Source organism: Rattus norvegicus, chromosome 6 (genome assembly GCF_036323735.1).
Source record: "Rattus norvegicus strain BN/NHsdMcwi chromosome 6, GRCr8, whole genome shotgun sequence".
NCBI lineage: Eukaryota > Metazoa > Chordata > Mammalia > Rodentia > Muridae > Rattus > Rattus norvegicus.
The window spans coordinates 51,176,368-51,194,306 of record NC_086024.1 but is presented as its reverse complement, the minus strand read 5'-3'; the positions used below and the strand labels follow the sequence as shown (position 1 = coordinate 51,194,306).

The 17,939-nt window shown below is 47.4% G+C and overlaps 1 protein-coding gene across 2 annotated transcripts in view; it reads right to left on the bottom strand.

The window, feature by feature from the left end:
* Eipr1 (EARP complex and GARP complex interacting protein 1) overlaps positions 1-17,939 on the bottom strand; it is a 113,627-nt gene that overhangs the window by 36,147 nt on the left and 59,541 nt on the right. The window contains exon 4 of one of the 2 annotated variants that reach the window (NM_001012192.1): positions 2,279-2,435. In NM_001012192.1, the coding sequence (NP_001012192.1) occupies positions 2,279-2,435 (157 nt within the window). Of the gene's footprint in view, positions 1-2,278; positions 2,436-17,939 lie in introns of those variants that run through there. The other variant, XM_063262074.1, reaches the window with a different exon arrangement.

The window sequence follows — 17,939 nt, the reverse complement described above, 5'->3', positions numbered from 1 at the left end:
GAGACAACAGCCAAATTCCAAGTGATGGCAGCTGCTTCTGCACCTGTGGCGGTGAGGTCATAACCCAACAGTCCTGTAAGGAGTCAGCAAGCCTGTGCACTCTGCTTGACTCCCCAGGCTGCAGGACACTGGCAGACCTTTCCACATGATCAGTGGAGAAACAGCCCTGGCTCACTGACAGGGCAGCTCTATCTCAGTGTGGTAGGGATTCTTCTCCAGCTGCTGGGTCTAGCGCTGTCCGTGGTGCTGAAGTCACGGCCTTCCCCCTGACCAGAGTCAGTCAGCACTTACAGGAAGCATGCTTAGGAAGAGTGAGAAGGAGAGTGAGCCCAGGGCTATTTGTCTCTTTTGGAAGAACATCTGATGGGTCACATGCTGGACTGCAAGCCTTTCCTATCAGGAGAAAGATTCATCCTGCTCTGCATCCAACTCCACTTTGCTAGAGACCAAAAGCAGGTGAGCAGACAGCTCAAGGACAAACTCTTCTTCTGAGAGGGCCTCAAGGACCGAGGTCAAACACACTTCCAACCTGTAGGACACAAGTAGCAGCAGAGACAATACTGGGGTACTGGGACCTGAACTCCCACACATAACCACAGGTTGTTTGTGAAACTTCTAGTGATAGTGGCGTCACTATCGTTGTCATATAGTTACCATAGGAACCCAAGTGAAGGGTGCTCAGGGCTCCCAGGTTATTCCTACAAATGCTAGTGGGACTGTAATTACTTTAAAGTAAAACACTAAAAACAAGCAATGTGAGAAAAGTGTGCAGGGAAAACCGAAAAGATGGTGAGCTCTTTTGAATACTAACACCAAGGTCAAATTCATGAGCACTGCAGATGAATCTGAGGACATCCACTGGGCCAGCCATTGTAGCCTGGACACAGGCAGAAGGCAACTGAGCAAGCACTTTAATACCCAGCTTCCTACAGGGCACACAAGTGTGCCATGGCCTTCTGAGTGGTATGTGACTGGAGTACTTGCACGCTGGAAGTCAAGGAAGCCACCTCCAGGTGCCTCATTCCCAGGTATCAGCTTGCCACACACCAAGGCCTGCTTAATCCGGTACCACAATCACTGTGTGGCATGAACTCTGCAAGAGAACTCTGTAACGTGCAAACTCTGTACTCAGGCAGTAGAATGACAGCATACCGGTGTTCATGCCTGTAGCTTAAGGACACATTGGCTTCCCCTTGCCTGTGAGACTGGGTGATGTCAGTACTTAGAGTGCCTCTTGACAAGCAAATGGCTACTGACCAAGTAGAAACAGCAGTAGAAACAAATCCCCTAGGGCTAGCATGGAATTCATGAGAGCCCCCACATAGCTTGACTGTGACAGTCCCAGACTGTCCAGATAGTGCCCAGTTTCGAGTGCTTCCTCCAGGTGTATCCTCTTGCAAACATGACTCACTGCTTCCCGTTGGGGCACAGCACACACTCCTGACAACCAGGGTATGTTACAGACCCATGCCTTGGCAGGCCATTGTGCTCAGCATCTCTTCTAGGGACCATAACTCCGTAAGATCAGATCCCTCGATGTTCACCCACCATCCTGGAACCCAGAAAGAGTGTGTACAACAGCTGTTTAATAGTTTGCTGGGTTGCTGAGGACCCATGTCTCCTCACAGAAATGTACATGTGGACATGGGCAATTGCACTGAAGTGTACAGTACCAAGTGCACAACTCTTGCTAAGAACAGACATGCAGTGATGTCTGAAGCTATGGCCACTGTAGAGGGCCTGGGAGATAAAGCCAACTTCTAACCTCATAGAGAGGGACTGCCCAGGATCCCCACAAATGGTAGTCACATTTCTTCATCTCCACACATGCCACAGGATTGACAGGAAATAAAAGGAAAGGACAGAGATGGAGGGACCTGGGGACACTGCCAGGCGTATCCTACCTTCCTATGGAGTCTACAGCAAGAGAAAGTTTCGTCTTTGAAGCTGAGGCAATAGGTGATAGTTATAAATGCTACATGAGGCCAGGCTAGTCTATTATTGTCAGGTGACTGCAGGCAATGCGATTTGGAAGAGGGGTGAAGGGTGGGACACTCGTTCTTCAGCACTCTTGGAGGGAGGTGTTCTGTAACTGTGGGTATCCTAGATAACATCTAGGACTAAAAGTTACAGGCCGTACAAACATCTCTGTAGAGAAAGAGTAACACAAGTGGGAAGCAAGGGGGAGAAACTGGAGGAAGTGAAGAAAGCTATGCCCACACAGCACCTGAGCAGCCTCTAGGCTTCTTCCCCGTGTATGAAATATGTAGCATCCTACCAGGCCACGTTGCCTTGGGCCCCGTTGTCAAGGTGACAGAGCAGCTCCAGGGTCTGCGCAGTGCTTGCAGGGTCTTCAGGGGACTCGTGGCTACCAGATTCTAATTCCTTGGGCATCCTCCACACGGCTGCACATGCCTGGACTCGACTGTCTGAAGCTAAGCAAAAGAAAAATGTCAGCAAAGCTCCGTCCCACATACACTCAGCACTTAGCCAGCCTATACGCAGGGCACGCTGCTCCCGGAAACACTACCGTGCAGGTAGCCCTGAGCAGCAGGGAACCCCCCACCCCTGGCTTGTAGGCTGCTGTAGAGAGCTTAGCCTCCTCAACTCTTCCATCCTGTTCTCTGACAGTGGATTTTAAGAAAGGGACCAGATAAAGGCACTGCCGTAACTGCCAGGCCACTCTTGGGGTTCTATTCACAGCTTCATGGAATCACAAACAAATGTCAATCACTGAGATGTCCTCATTTGTCAAATGTTCTGCCTTGGTTTGCCTGAAATGACCTGTGTCTGGGGACAGAGGGCAGGACTGCTCACAAGTGCCAGGAGCTGAAATCCACGTGTGCTCCTCTTGGCAAGCTATCGCAGGAGCAGAGCAGCCAGGACCAGGGCACCTGCACAGCACCCTGTGTGAACGCGACCCTTCCTCCCAGCTCCCACTGCGGGTGGCTTCCTACCATTCTCAGATCCTGGACACCCAGTATTCTAAGGTACTCCAGGGATCTGGGTATTCCTAGAGCAACCTGAAAAATCATGTGTAGATATAGGAAATAAACTCATCTGGAGAGAGTGGCCTCACAGCTCTCCAGGCACAGTCAAGGCAGGCCTTGGACACTCTAGAAAATGTCTTAGAAGAGAGGGTGTTTAAAAATATGATTTTAATTAGATTCTGAGATATACTTTTAAAACTTGCTTTCCATTTGGTTTTAGTTTGATTTGGTTTCATTGCTGTTTCTGTTTTCTGAGGCAGTCGCATGTAGCAGGCTTTGAACTAGCTATATAGCTAAGGATGGTTTTGAACTCCTGATAACCCAGGTTCCACTTCCCAGGTACTGGGACTGCAGCACCACCACTCACCGGAAATGTGCTAAACAGCATCCTTTTGCCTTAAAGATCACCTCAATGAACGATCCCTAATGTGAACTCTGCTCTGTGGAGCCACTGGAGGGCTTGGCCTCAGTGGGAAAGCAACTGCTCTGTGGAGTGACCAGGATAGGGGGTGGGGTGGTGGCAGGGTCATGAGATGTCCAAGCAGTTGTTCTGTGGAGTCCTCTAGGTCAGGTCCCTGGTGTGAAAGCAGATGCTCTCTGCAGGGATCATCTGTCTCACCCTGGCTGCTCACCAGAGCCCTTGATCAAGGCAGCAAGTAATGAAACTGTGCTTGTGGCATAGTAATTCCACTCCCTTCAAAACCCACACCAGCCGGCAGGGCCACTCTGCTGACTGAATGTCCTTCCTCTGTGTACCCTGTGTTATTAGCCTGAGCTAATACCACACCTGAGCCTACCTGACACAACAGAGAGCAACTGTAGAGCAGTCAAGGGGATACTGTTGATAGGCTACACTTGCTTCCCATGCATACCATCCTGGATCACTCCTCATAAAACTGAATCTGTGTGTTTTCTTTTTTATTTACTCTGGCTTTTCTTCCTGTGTTTTTCTCCTACTTTGTTTTACAGACATATACCCACATGGACAGACGGATAGGAGATGGAAAGCAGATGGCTCAGGGCCAAATGACCTCACACACAAGGAAATTGACTCTAGGCAGCAATGGGGAAAGCTTACAGCAAGCTGGCTCACATCACTCAGGCTCACACCAGCAGCACCTGGCTGCCTACAGAAGCTGGATAAACAAAAGAATAGGTTAGGAAAAAAGTCAGGCACAGTGGCCCAGACCTGCCCTCCATCAGGGAGGCTGAGGCAGAAACACCATATGCTATATAGAAAGGTCCTGTCTTGGCACAAACAAGAAAATATACACAAAATCCAAACAAGAAGAGCAAGGCCTGCTGTCTGTTCTTAGAGCAGGAATGAAGGCTGGCACGGGCTAGCAGTATCTTGAAAAGGTGATGTCACATCAGATACAAACACTGTAAAGCATCACACAGATGTTAGATTCATATTAAGGATACTCAGAATTCAAGTGAAATAGTAAATTCACAGAAAGACAAACATTTAACAGAATTAACAGAAGAAATAAACTTTCTGACTGAACAAGGATCTATTTTAGGCCTGGAGAGATGGCCAGTTGGTGAAGGCACAGGCCCTCAAGCCTAAGACTGAGTTCAATTCCTGGGACTCAGATGGTAGAAGGAAAGAGTCAACTCCTACAAATTGTCTTCTCATCTCCATACCTGTGCATGCACAGACACAGACAGACAGACAGACAGACAGACAGACACACACACACACACACAAATTAAGTAAATGAATGAATTGTAAAATTAATTCTTACACAGAAACCACAAGCTCAGCTAATTACAACACAAATCTTTCCAAGCATTTAAACAAAAGACAAGAGACCAGGTATACAGCTCCTGCCTATAACCCCAGCACTTACAAATGAGAAGGAAAAGGCTGAAAATTCAAAATTTGCTGTGCTACATAATAAGATACTATCTCAAAATGGGAAGAAAGGAGGGGGGAGGACAGGAAGGAAGGAGAGAGGGAATGAAGACTGAGGAGGGTGAGAGCACGGAGGAGGAAGGATGTGGGGAGGAGGGAGGATGCGGGGAGGAGGGAGGATGCGGGGAGGAAGGCCACCTACTAAATAGCAAGAATCTAGAAGGAATTATAAAATATCCTATGGTCCTACCTCACTAATAGATATAAAAATAATAACAAATAAAGCTCAATGGTGTATGCAAATAGCATCACCATGGAAATAAGGCTGGGCCAGAAGATGGCTTAGTGGGTAAAGGCACTAATGCCTTCAAGGCTGGCAACCTGGGTTCAATTCTCAGATCCCACAGAATGGAAGAAAAGAATCAGCTCCTGCAAGCTGTCCTCTGACCTCCACATGCACACTATGCTCTAAGTGTGTCACCAACACACACAAATGAATGAATGCACACTTGAATGAAATAATTAAAACAATAAATAAGGAAATGAAGTTGATTCTGAATTAAGCAAGCTAATATCACATTAACATGCTAAAGGGGGGGAAAGTATGATCACCAAAAATACAGAAACAACCAGCACAATTCAGTGTTGTGTCAGCAACAGTCTTTGAAGACTAGAAGTGGAAGAAAGTTTACTTATAGGGGAAGGAAAAGACAAGAGGATGGAAACGATGGGGGAGGAGAGAGAGCTGGAAGCAAAAGGAAAGTTCTACAGAAACGTAAGCATTGTCAATGGAGTGTAGAACTGCCCCTGAGAACGGGAAGGGGCAGCCTCGCACTGCCAAGGCCACATAACATGTTAGAAGGAAAGCGGCCTCATCTCGGTCGAGACAGAGAGAAGAAACCGCACTGCCACTGCTAGCTAGAAGATGCACCTGAATCTGCATCACCCTGTAGAGCACAGCAGCTGAACACTGAGACGAAACTTGGCCGTCTATCTACTGGTTATCAGCAGCAAGACGAACCATTTAAAACAGTGCGGAAGAACAGCACTGTGGGCTAAGGAGAGGGCTCACAGGTAAAAGCATCACTCTTCCAAAAAACCTGAGCTCTGTCCACAGCACCCACGGCAAGTAGCTCACGACTACCTGTACCTCTAACCTCAACAGCCGCCTGCACACACACAGCTAAAAATAATAAAACAAGTAATATTTTAACTAAAAATCTCTCTCTCCTCCTCCTCCTCCTCTCCTCCCCTCTCCTCCCCTGCCCTCCTCTCCTCTCCTCTCCTCTCTCTCTCTCTCTCTCTCTCTCTCTCTCTCTCTTTCTCTCTCTCTCTCTCTCTCTCTCTCTCTCTCTCTCTCTCTCTCTCTCTCTCTCTCTCTGTATAAACAACGCTGACAAGAAAAAGCTAACAAGTAAACAAGTAGTGTAACAGCCCATGCTCATGGACAGAAGCTACTGAGCACTGTGTAAAATTTATGGGGAGTAGAAATCAAGAGCTTGCATGAGAGTTGGGAAGAGGTGGCTCACACCTTTAACCCCAGCACTGCAGAGGCAGAGGCAGAGGCAGAGGCAGAGGGAGGCAGACCCTGAGGTCCAGTCCAGCGTGATCTACAGAGTAAGTTTGAGGACAGCCAAAGCTACACAGGGAAACCTAGTCTCACAAGAACAAAACAAACAACCTGCGGGAGAATGTGCAAAACACAGATACCCAATAATCTTGAGAAAGAAAAACAGAATGGGGTGATTTACATGTCAGATGCCACTTTTCTGTGGGTACAGATGGCAAGTGGTCCAGAGGAGGACAAGAAAAGACTTCTGTCAAGACAGTCACTTGGTGTGCAGCAAAAATCCCTCTGCATGAGAGTGCCTTTCAGCACTGCTAAGTCAGTTCTGTATCCATATGAGAAAGGCACCCTCTCCCTTCCGTAACAGCACAAACCCCAAGTGCAGTTGATGGAAGGCGGAGGTATAAGAGGAGCCAGGACAAGGGTGTGCAGGTGCACACTTACCGCCCTCACAACTTCAACAGCAGAGGCACACTGGCCACTAGGGGAAAGACAGACAACAAGCAACATTAAAATTAAGAATATCTACTCACCAAACAAAACACACTATTATTTGAGCTTCATCAAAATATAACTCTATTAAAAAAATCAAAACAAAGGAGGAAAAGCAAAAAAAGGGAGAAACATTATATTATATAGAACTTACTAAGGGCTGTGTCCAGAAGTTATAAAGAACCTTTCAGCTCTGTAATAAAACAGACAGCACAGTTTTAAAACAGTTTTAAATGGGTGTCATACTGAATGAGACACTTGAGAAATGAAGATGTATAAATGGTCAGCATGTTCCAGGAACGATGCTCCACACTGAGTAATTAGAGAACTGCAAAATATGATTGAAGACACACCAAACTCAGCAGGACAGCAAATGCCTAATGCAAAAAGGACAACTTTGAGTATGCGAATAGTTGAAGAACCAGATCTCTCACGGGTTGAAGAGTGAGAAAACAGCATACACACTTCCAAAACACCAGATGACCCAACAATCCCCATCTTAAGAGAGCCTGCTCAAGCTTTTCGGCAACTTCCAACCATCTGGCAATTAGGCCTGGTCCTTCCTCTAGTGGCCATGTGTAGACTGCTGCAGCAAAAGTCAGGAAGGCCTGAGCATAGTGATGGACTGGAGGAGAACTGAGGGGATGAAAATGAGGTGGCTCTCACAGGGGCAATCCCAGGGACACAGACAGGCATCCATCAGCAGTGTTCCCTGCCTAACATGCATGCACATGTGTGTGTAGACAGATACAATGAAAAGGGTGAGAGTGAGTGAGCAGAAAGCTTAGAGAAGGCAGCCTTGACCTGGGCTCAGCTGAGCCAGTTTAAACCTGGACCCACTGACTACAGAGACAGCAGCCCAGGGGTGAGGAACCTGCAGTCCTAAATAGTATAAGCCATAACAATCACTCCAGTCAGAAGCACCTGCTGTCATTCACTTGAATGGTCAATCACTGGACAAAGAGTTACAAACACCTAGATATGGCAAGGCCTACCCAGAGAGATGTGTTCTCACACTACCACGTGGAGATCCAAGGTGTCGCCATGACCCTTGCGGGCCAAATGTCAAGTAAAGTTCTGGATTTTACTTACAGACGGTCCTCTGAGAGTGGGCCACTCTGGGTCTTCTCCACAGTCCATGCATATAAAATGAGATCCACAGAAAAGGCAGTTTGGGGGATGTCCATGACTGTGGCCTACGTAGTCACGGAGCTTTTGAAACTGCTGGCTCCCCTCATACTGCCAGAGGGTGGTAGAGACTTCAGCCTACTCCCTCCCAGAAAAGCAAAAGGAAGGCTGAAAACTGGATACATACATAGACAGTGGAAAGCAGAGTACAGTTTTCCACAGAGCTGTGTCTGCTCCCCTACAGCCTCTGGAATACAGTCCGAGGCCTACCGACAACCTCACAAGACATCACACTAACCAGTGGTTGGTGACATGCTAACCAGGCAGGAGGAAAATGCAGAAGGCCTCAGGGGCAGGAGATGTAGTCACCCAGATTCAGGGGCCAGGACATCCAGAGAGAAGTGAGAGCTCTGTCTCTGCTCCATGGAAAGGAAACACAGAGCCGGAGGCCTTACTCTACAGCCAGCCCAGCAAAGGCACAAGGGGCTGCCAGTTGAGGACCAGAAAAGCCTTGTAAAAAGCTCAGACAGGGAGGAGATGACCCTGTCACATGCCATCTGGAGGCCCTGCAGTATGGAGCACATCAGTGGAAGACACAAACAGCATGAACCTCATGGCAAGCACAGGAACAGTCCAACACCGTCTTCAGATCCTGAAGCAAGGTCCTCTATCTCCAGCAATGTATCTTTTGGAACACAGCTCTGACCACACTGCTGGGTCAAAGGTGTCTCCAGGTCATGAGCCAACATGTGCCCCATGTCACTCATGAGACCAGCTCAGTCCTATGCACCAGTTCTGAAGCAAGGCAGGTTAGAAATGTCCACCCAGAGCCAGGTTGAACAAGAGAACATGTAAAAGCATGTAGTAGAGCCCAGGCCTGATATGACCCAGTGTCCCATGCACACAGGGCTGGAGCCACCTGCACACAGGGTCTTAGGAACCTACACACTTAGTTGGGAAGAGGAAAAGGCAGAGCTGGTGAATCAACAGGGAGAGCTCAGCTTAGAGATAAAACTGAAGAAGCTACACAGGAGGCACCAGCACTCACTCTCAGGAACTATGGACCAGACAGACAAGGAAGAAACCACTCAGGACAAGACCTTAAACACTGCTCTGTCCTCGAGCCATGCAAGCAGAGCTGGCATACGCTCAAGGCATGACATGACTTGCTGGCTGGTCAGTGGGCTAGAAAGAAAAGATACACCAGAATAGGGACTAGATATTCACCTGGTGACAAGCAGATGCTCCAGGTCCCATCTACCATCAAAGAGTACTCTTATTCTCACTGTAACTGACACCTACTCTAGGCTTGAGTTTGTCCCTGGGCTCTGAGCCAGTCAGTGCACTGATGCCCCCAAGTATATTCACACATGCAGAATCTGAGCAGAAAAGCCACTGAACTACTGAATATGCTCCTGACCCAGGAGCTACTGTCTCCATCACACCACCTATCAAAGATGGTCAGGCTCTGCAGAGGGTGGCCCAGCATCGCTTTAGCTGTGAGCACCAAACATCACTGTGCCCCAGCAAGTGGCAGGGACAGTGTAGCATCTTTACTTTTAGTTATCAGAAGATGCATGCATTTATAACAGACAATATTGTGTTCTGAACTGTGTAAGCACTGAGATGAAAAAAATGGAACCAAATTAATATAAGCATTACTTTACCCCCTAAAATCTCCTCCTTTACTGACTTTCAGGTAAACAATAGACCTCTGGTCACTATGAACCTTTCCCTCTTGTCTTAGTGAAATCTGTCTTTACACCAGCATTCCCTTTTGCCCAGCCTGGCCCCTGGTTAACCCTTATCCCCTTGGCTCTATCACTGGATGAAATGGGATAATGAGAGCTGTTCTTCTGTGTTGGCTTGTTACACCTAGTACAATGTTGGCCACACTCACCCCAGGTCTCATTAGTTAGGATCTGCCTGTTTCCCAGGCTGAATGGCATTCCACTGCACATGTCCGACCACTGCAGCTGCGTTCCACATCCACGCTCACAGTACAAGTCCTATTGCCAGCCCTCCCCTCCCCTCACAGCCTCATTTTCTATTTCTCATGAGCACTTTCCCAGTTTCCTGGCCTACCTACACACTCTCACAGAAATACACATATATGACAACTAAGGGAAGTGGGTACAGTAGTGCACACCTTTAATCCCAGCACTCAGGAGGCAGAAGCACACTGATCTCTGAGTTTGAGGTCAGCCTGGTCCACAAAGCTAGTTCCAAGTCAGCCAGGGATACACTGAGAGAAGAGGAGAGAGGAGGGGAGAAAAGGGGAGGGGAGAGGAAAGGAGGAGAGGAGAGGAGAGGAGAGGAGAGGAGAGGAGAGGAGAGGAGAGGAGAGGAGAGGAGAGGAGAGAAGGAGAGATGTCTCAGCCCCACAGTTCCAAGTTTTACATCCAAATCCCAAGGAAAAAACAAACTCTGGAAAAAATTTCCTCTGACTTCCACATTCTCAGACACACAATAAATAAAACTTGATTTTAAAAAGTGACAAACTAGGGTACGCATGAGACATAACATGTAATGTTTCCTTCCTAAGCCCAGGTAGCCTCACGTAATGTATTTTCCACTTCCATCCATTTTCCTCAAACATTCATAGGGAAGCAAAGACTTAATGTTTTTCACCACCATCCCTCAGCATGTGCCTTATATTGCTTGACTTTGTAAACCATTGCTTGAGTTACTGACAGAGTCTCAACCAAAATCATTCAAAGTGGAGCTGGAGAGACTGCTCTGCAGTTAGGGTACTTGCTGTTCTTGCAGAGGACCTGATTTGGTTTGCGACCCACATCATGCAGCTCACAACCACTCCAGCTCTAGGGGATCTGACACCCTCTTCTGGCCTAGAAAAGTACACACATGGCATAACATAGACATACACAGACACTGGACACACAGGCAGGCAGGCAGGCAGGCACAAAGAAAGAAAAAAAGAAAGAGAGAGAGAGAGAGAGAGAGAGAGAGAGAGAAAGAAAGAAAGAAAGAAAGAAAGAAAGAAAGAAAGAAAGAAAGAAAGAAAATCGAAAATCATTCAATGCATTTTGGCTAGGGATTAGGATAGGGTTTACAACAATTTTAGAAAAGTCCTGAATGTGCTTCTGCTGTTTTGAACTATGTATTTTTTTCAAAGCTGTCTTCTCAGCATTGATCATGATGAACATGAAATCAAAACAGTGATCAACTTTGGAATAATGTTGAAGATGCCTTACATCCTCCAGTAACAAGTATTCAGCCGATACTCAATTCTGTGTGAAAATAAATAAGCACATCCACTCATGCATGGGGTTTTTCGGTCTTTAACATAGCTAAATTGTATGTATACCAGGGAATTGTTTTAAAAGCAATTTCTTTATGAATGTGAAATGTTTGGTATGCATAACTACTTTATATACCTCAGGTAACATAAATATACTGCTGGCAGTGCCTAGGGGTGGAGGGCGACACTAGTGTCCCCATCCCAGGGTCTGACCAGTTTGTTTGTGCAGTGGACATAAACAAACCTTATCAGACACTTGGCAAAATGTTGCAAATCATCCTTTATCAGTCCCAGCACCAAACTGTCAGCCCTGAAAATGTACACAGGAGCAACGCTGTACAGACTGAGCAGGGAGTATTTAGCGTGTATGAATATGCATGCACAAGAATAAAAAAGGACATAAATTTGAAAGAGAGCAAGGAAGGGGTATATGGAATGGTTTGGAGGCAGGAAAGGGAAGGGAGAAGTGATATGATTATATTATAATCTCGAAAATAAAGGAAAGTGTTGTGAATCAATACATTTCTCTAAAAATTAGTAAGTAAAAAGGCAAAAAGGACTGTCAAGTGTATGTAAATTTATTTTGAAAAATTACAACTTCTGTTCCAAAGCTGATACTGAAATTTTAATGGGTTCAAGAATGTCCAAAATTACTCATAGAAAGATGTTAACACACAAATACACCAGGGAGACAAGAAAGCTGCAGGTGTCTCACTCTGGCAGCATCTGCCAGCACCGTGGCCCTAGAGATAAAAGCAGCTTACTAAGAACTGTGGTGTCAGTCCAAGGGAACAGTAGGCACTACAGGAAACTCTGCATCCTCAGAAGCAGATGAAATTTAAGGTAAACAGAGCTAAGCAAGGAATACAGGAGGTATGCCACAGAGACACACAAATTGGTTCTGAAACTCGGAGGATTTCCATAGCTGCATGCTTCTCAGCAGAGCAGACAGTGCACATCCAGTGGGTATCAAAGAAGCAGACGTACTTTCAAGGAGGAAAGCCCACCTTCAGAAGCGATGGGCTCTAATAAGCAGGGAGGCATTGATTGGGCTTTCATCTCTATAGTAACGCCTGCCTGAAACAAGGTCCTATGATGTAAACACCTGGCCAGGATTAATATGACCATGACCAGGAGCTTACAGAGGGTACCAGGCACAGACCCTCTATAAAACAAAGCCTTGGCACGGCACAAGAGATAAGGTTTGTGTGCAAACAACACAGCATACCAGGCACAGCCTCTGGACAGAAGCAGGCCACCACAAGAGACAGGATCTGCATACAACCAAGCCAGGGCACTAGGCATTGGCCCTATATACAGTGAAGCCGAGGCGGCAGGCACAGCCTCTGGACACAAACAAATAAGCACTGCTGCACACAGCAGCCCTGTGCGTGTTGATACAGAGCCAGAGTCACAGCACAGCTAAGCTCGAAAGCAATCCAATTGTCACCCAATAATGTGACCTCTCTATTTTAGCGACGAGGAAACTGAGGCTGGATGAAGGTAACCGACTCTTCCAAGTTCATGAGGTTCATGATATTACCAGCATCAGGAATAAAATAGAGCCCCTTGCCTCAGAAAAGTCCACTGCTTTAAAAGAGAAAATACTAAGTTATGTCTTTAAGACCAATTTGACGCTTCTACTTTTTTTTATATGAAACACAAGAGCTAAAAGCACTTAATGAGATAAAAAGATAATCAGGGCAAAATGAATGGAAGAGGCATACTTGAGGCGCCAACTGTATCCATGGAGTGTGCTGCGTGCTGTAAGGGATTAGAGTCAAAAGGCTTAGAGGAATTCAAAGGAGATTAGAGCCTTTGTGGGCTGAATAGCAGCTGCAGCCAGCTTGCTAAAGGGCTAACAATGCCCTGGCTGGGGGACGTGGTGTGATCCCCAGCTGGAGGAGGAGGAGGAGGCTTCCACAGGCTGCTGCATAATGAGCATATTCAGAATCTAAGGGCTATTTTTAGAGACTACAGCCACCTCAGCATCTGGTGCGGACCAGGCAGGTGAGTGAGACGAAATCCAGCCGAGGCAATCACCTGACACAGGCATAGCTCCCGCTGTACCTTGGCACCTAACACTAAAAATACCTTCTCCAGCGGCCTCCAGGGTGCTTCAGACATGTGGTCACATGCAAAAGGCACAATAAGTATAAGGGTTACATAGACTGACTACAGTGAAAGGACAGGGTTGTAGGTATCCCAGCATAGCATTAGGTCTGTCCCCTTGTTTGGCACTTGTCCCTTTCCAGGCAGATGAATAGGGCACAGGCAACTCTGAAGTTTCTGTGCAGGTGACAGGTGCACAAGTTCCTGCTCACAGTGGAAAGACTGGCTGCAAAGTGGGTGTGAGAGAGAAAGGATGTCATCAGCAATACAAGAGTTCTACCCAGCAGCTCTGGAGCACTCAAGCACCACATGATTCACTGCAGGTCCCAGCAGAGCACTGTCCTAAGTGATCAGGAACAGTCATGGCCTTTTGCTCCATTCCTCACCTAAGACAAGTCACAGACCAAGCCCTCAGTCTCAGGATGACCCCAGCTCTCTCAAAGAAAGGAAGTAGCTAGACCTGTAAGCACTGCCTCTAGAGTGGACTCTGCCAATTCCTACAGACTGGACACATAGATCTGTGCTAACGTGGGACTGCAGTGCTCTGTCTCAAATCCAGCTCACAGAGGCTTAGTCCAACCAGCACTTACTTCCCTAATTCCTGAGTGTATATCAGAAAAGAGGCCCAGACACTTGCAAGCCAATCCTTTCTTCCTGGCAGCATCCCACCTTTGGTACGCAGGAGAGTCAGTCATATTCAGGGGGACAGGAAAGTCCCAAGAAGTTTAGCTTAGAAAACAGCCGGTCAAAGGCACCAACCACTACATCATGGATGGCTCAGAGTTTGTAGAGAAAAATGCAAATAGCCAGGTTCTCCAGCAGGGGGTGCAGTCCAGGTGTGCCACTGCCACACAAAAGAGCACAGGCCATTTAACACTGAGATTGCCGCAGCTCTTCATTTTCACCACAGCAACTGGAAAGGGTCCTCAGAGCCACCTATTATTATCTAGTGGGGCCAGGTACGCACACACTGTCCTGCTATAGGCCTGTATCATTGCTTGAGTTCTCCACGGAAGCTGGCCAGGGGCTGAAGCAGTAAGTACTGGCCAAGTCTGGCCGATTGCCTGTTTTGTGTGTCCATAAGCTAAGATTGGCATAAAAGGACAGGAGGAAGAATGTGGGACCATGTGGCCTTCAGAGCCTCGCCTCTTTGGTCCTTTCTAGCTTCTGTATCCACATCCTGTTACCAACTTCCAATTGTTGATACTAACCTCACTAGCACCCTCTGTTCTGTGCACACTGCTCCTAGGAAAGACACTGGAAGGAGACTGCAGGGAGAAAGGCTAGCACAATGCAAGCCTTTAAGTGGGTCTCTATCCTAGGTCTCTTTGTACCCTCTGCTTTGGTCTGGTCAGCTATTTCCCAAGCCTCTCTACACAGAGACAGTGTGGATCACTTCTTGCCCACAGCAGTCCTAGAAGGCCTTGTACCCATGCCAGGGTTCCCATTCCCACTGAAGGCTGCAAGGAGGCTCCCAAACCTCTGCACCCCATGTACTTTTGAAAAGCGGTCAATGGCTTGCCCAGAAGAGGCAGACAAGTTCTGGCCCCAGGTTTTTTTTGCCCTCCTAGACCTGGACGACACTACTCCACAGGCCCAGCACTGTTTCAAGGTCTCTTTTCCGTAGGTATCCTGGCACTGCACCAAGTCTCCCTCTGCGCGAGGTCAGCTACTTTCCTCTCTAGTAATCCTTCACTGAACTTCGCTGTTTAACTTTGCTGTTTGCTGCTTTACACCCAAACCAGAATGCACAGACCAGCAGGCTGCCAAAGACCTCATAGTGCCTGGTTAACAGCAGCCACTGGGAGAGGGGGGCTTCCTTAGATGCCCAAGGAAAGCAGGTACACAGTGGTGGTAAGTAGGCCCCATGCAGAGATCAACTATTACAGTGATGCTTCTAGGACCAGTGGCCTGGAGCAGCAGGGGGCTTTTTTTGCCACTAAAAAGCCAACTACTTATGGCCTTTTGGGGTCTAGAAGGTACCACTTCACTTGCTGTTAGTGGGGCTCCACCCACTGACCTTCAAAGCTGGTAGTTATGCTTGAATCTTAGCATGCAGCATCACACTGGTATCCACAGAGTCAGGGAACAACCCTGGACATATTCAATGGAATAAACACAGCTAGATGCTGAGGTCTCTGAAAGCCAAGTGGTGAGTGCCCTTTACACACACCTTCACCTGTCAAGAAACAGCCCAAGCCAGACATGGCAGTGGAGGCCTGCAACTCTAGTACATGGGAAGCTATTGGAAGATCTAACCCTGGTCCTCCTGAAAGAGAAGAAACTCCATGACCCAAGGAGGACTGTGTCACATGGTGAGCGTGGGCCACAGCACAGGTAAATGCAGCCACCTGTTCCCCAGTGGAATTCTCATGCTCTGTAAGTACTATCACTTCAAGAAGGTAGCGAAGGAGTGTGCTCAATTGGGACTCTCCTACACAATGCTCTGTGTCTCTGCTTACCAGGGCATCCTGAAGCCTGGGACTAAGAATGAACCCACCCTCAGCTTTCAGAGATCTGTCTCAAACACGGCTCTAGCAGCTACTACATAGGAGGGCTGCTCAAAGAGACTGGAGGGAAATCCTAGGAGACAAAAGCCAGAGAGACAACCTGGACACCCACACTCTCCAGAGAAGGAGACAGTCGGAAACAATGCCCTTCACCCATTGATAGGCAGGCTATTTGACTAAGACATGGACTATACAGGCCTGGCCCCATTCAGAGCATATGTGACTACCCATCAGGCCCAGGAAGCCCAGCTCCGCTGTTGCCAGCTGTGCCTAAGGCCTGATGTGCACTGCCTATGCTCCACGGTGACTCTCAGTGACTAAGACCTGTGTTGTCCTAGTATCTGCCAGAATGAAGGAGTCCCAACGTCCTGGATGAGGCCCTTCTTTCTGAAATAGTATGGTTTCTAGACGCCAGTGATCAAGCTTAATCTCTTAAGCAGGTGGGCCTTCACAGACATGAGTAATTCAGAGAATGGTTAGACTGGGTTGTGTCTAAGAGATCGAGACATGTCCAGGTGAAAATGACACTAAGCAGCTTGACATCTACAACTGAAGGCTAGTGACAGATGCAAAGGATTGAAATTAATTTTATCTTAGTGTGTTCAACAGTTCATTTTAGTTATCAACTGGCAATAGAGCCAAGGACTTCTGATGTTAGCAACACTGACAACAATTTGCTATAAAGTTACTAGACATAAAATCACTGTGCACTGTCCATAAAGTTACTAGACACTGAATTAAATACACAGCTTACTTTCAAAAGACACGAAGAACACAAGCAAGAGCAAAGGCTAACCAGAGGAGCCAAGTATGAACACAGCTTCCCTATCAGTACTGGGCCCTTGGAGACCCCAGTCTCACACAGAAGAGGAAACTAAGCTGTAGACATACAGAGACAGTTGGGACTGAGACCTCTGTATGACGACCAAGGCTCCTGGATTAAAGCCTGAGCGAGGAAAGATGGCTCTATTGGAACCATTAAGGACATGTTTATCCCCTACATAGACACTATTTTCTATTCTGAGGAAGTGTAACTTATATGGGTCCTTTAAAAGTCTGATGGGGGGAGGAGTGCACATAAAGATGACTAAGTGAGTAAAGTGGTTGCTACCAAACTTGGCAACCTGAAACCCATGTGGCAGAAGATCACTGACTCCTACAAGTTGTCCTCTGCCCTCTGCACACCTCTGTGCCATGCATAGAGTAGAAGCACACCATGGCGTGTGTGTACAACCCACACACCCCACCAGCACAATACAAATCAATATTTATTTTCTTTGAGTTTGTTTTCAGAATTCTAAGGCAGGAACTCACAGTCAAGGAGAAGAGTGGCAGAGTGAAGAGGAGCAAGCAGTCTAGGGCCCCAGCTGCCACTTCCCAGCAAGAAAAGGCAAAGGTAATCAGGCATCCCTGGGGAAGAGGCTGGCAGTCTACCCATAGGACATGACCACAGCTCTTGCAAGCCTAAGATGCTGAGGGTTACGATGAACTGTTAACTTCTTACTTCATGAGTGGTCAGCAGTGGAGAAGAATTTTGTCTTGACTTCCATGTCTGAGGCTGTGGTGGAGCACCATCTAAAGAGGGAGAATAGGTGAGCTACTCTGAGAGCCTGAGGAAAGACGCAATCGTAAGTTAGGGCCTGTGGGCAAGTCTGCGGGCACTGTCTTGACCAGACTGATGTGGAAGGGCCACTGTGGCTGGTATCACCACCGGGCAGGTAGTTCTGGGTGGTATGAGAAAGCAAGCTAGCTAACAAGCCACGGAAGAAAAATAGTAAGCAGCATGGTCTCTGCTTCAGCTTCTGCCTCTAGGTTCCTTCTGTGAGCTTCTGCCCTGGCTTCCCTCAGTGACAGACTGTGACCTACGAGATGAAATAAGTGCACTCCTCCCCAGATTGTGTTTGGTCATGTGTTTATGACAGTGACAGAAGCAATAGGACAGGTAGTGACCACTGACTGTCAGCCTGACAGGATCTACAGGGCCTAAAAGATAAGCCCTGGAGGATGTCTGTAAAGAAAT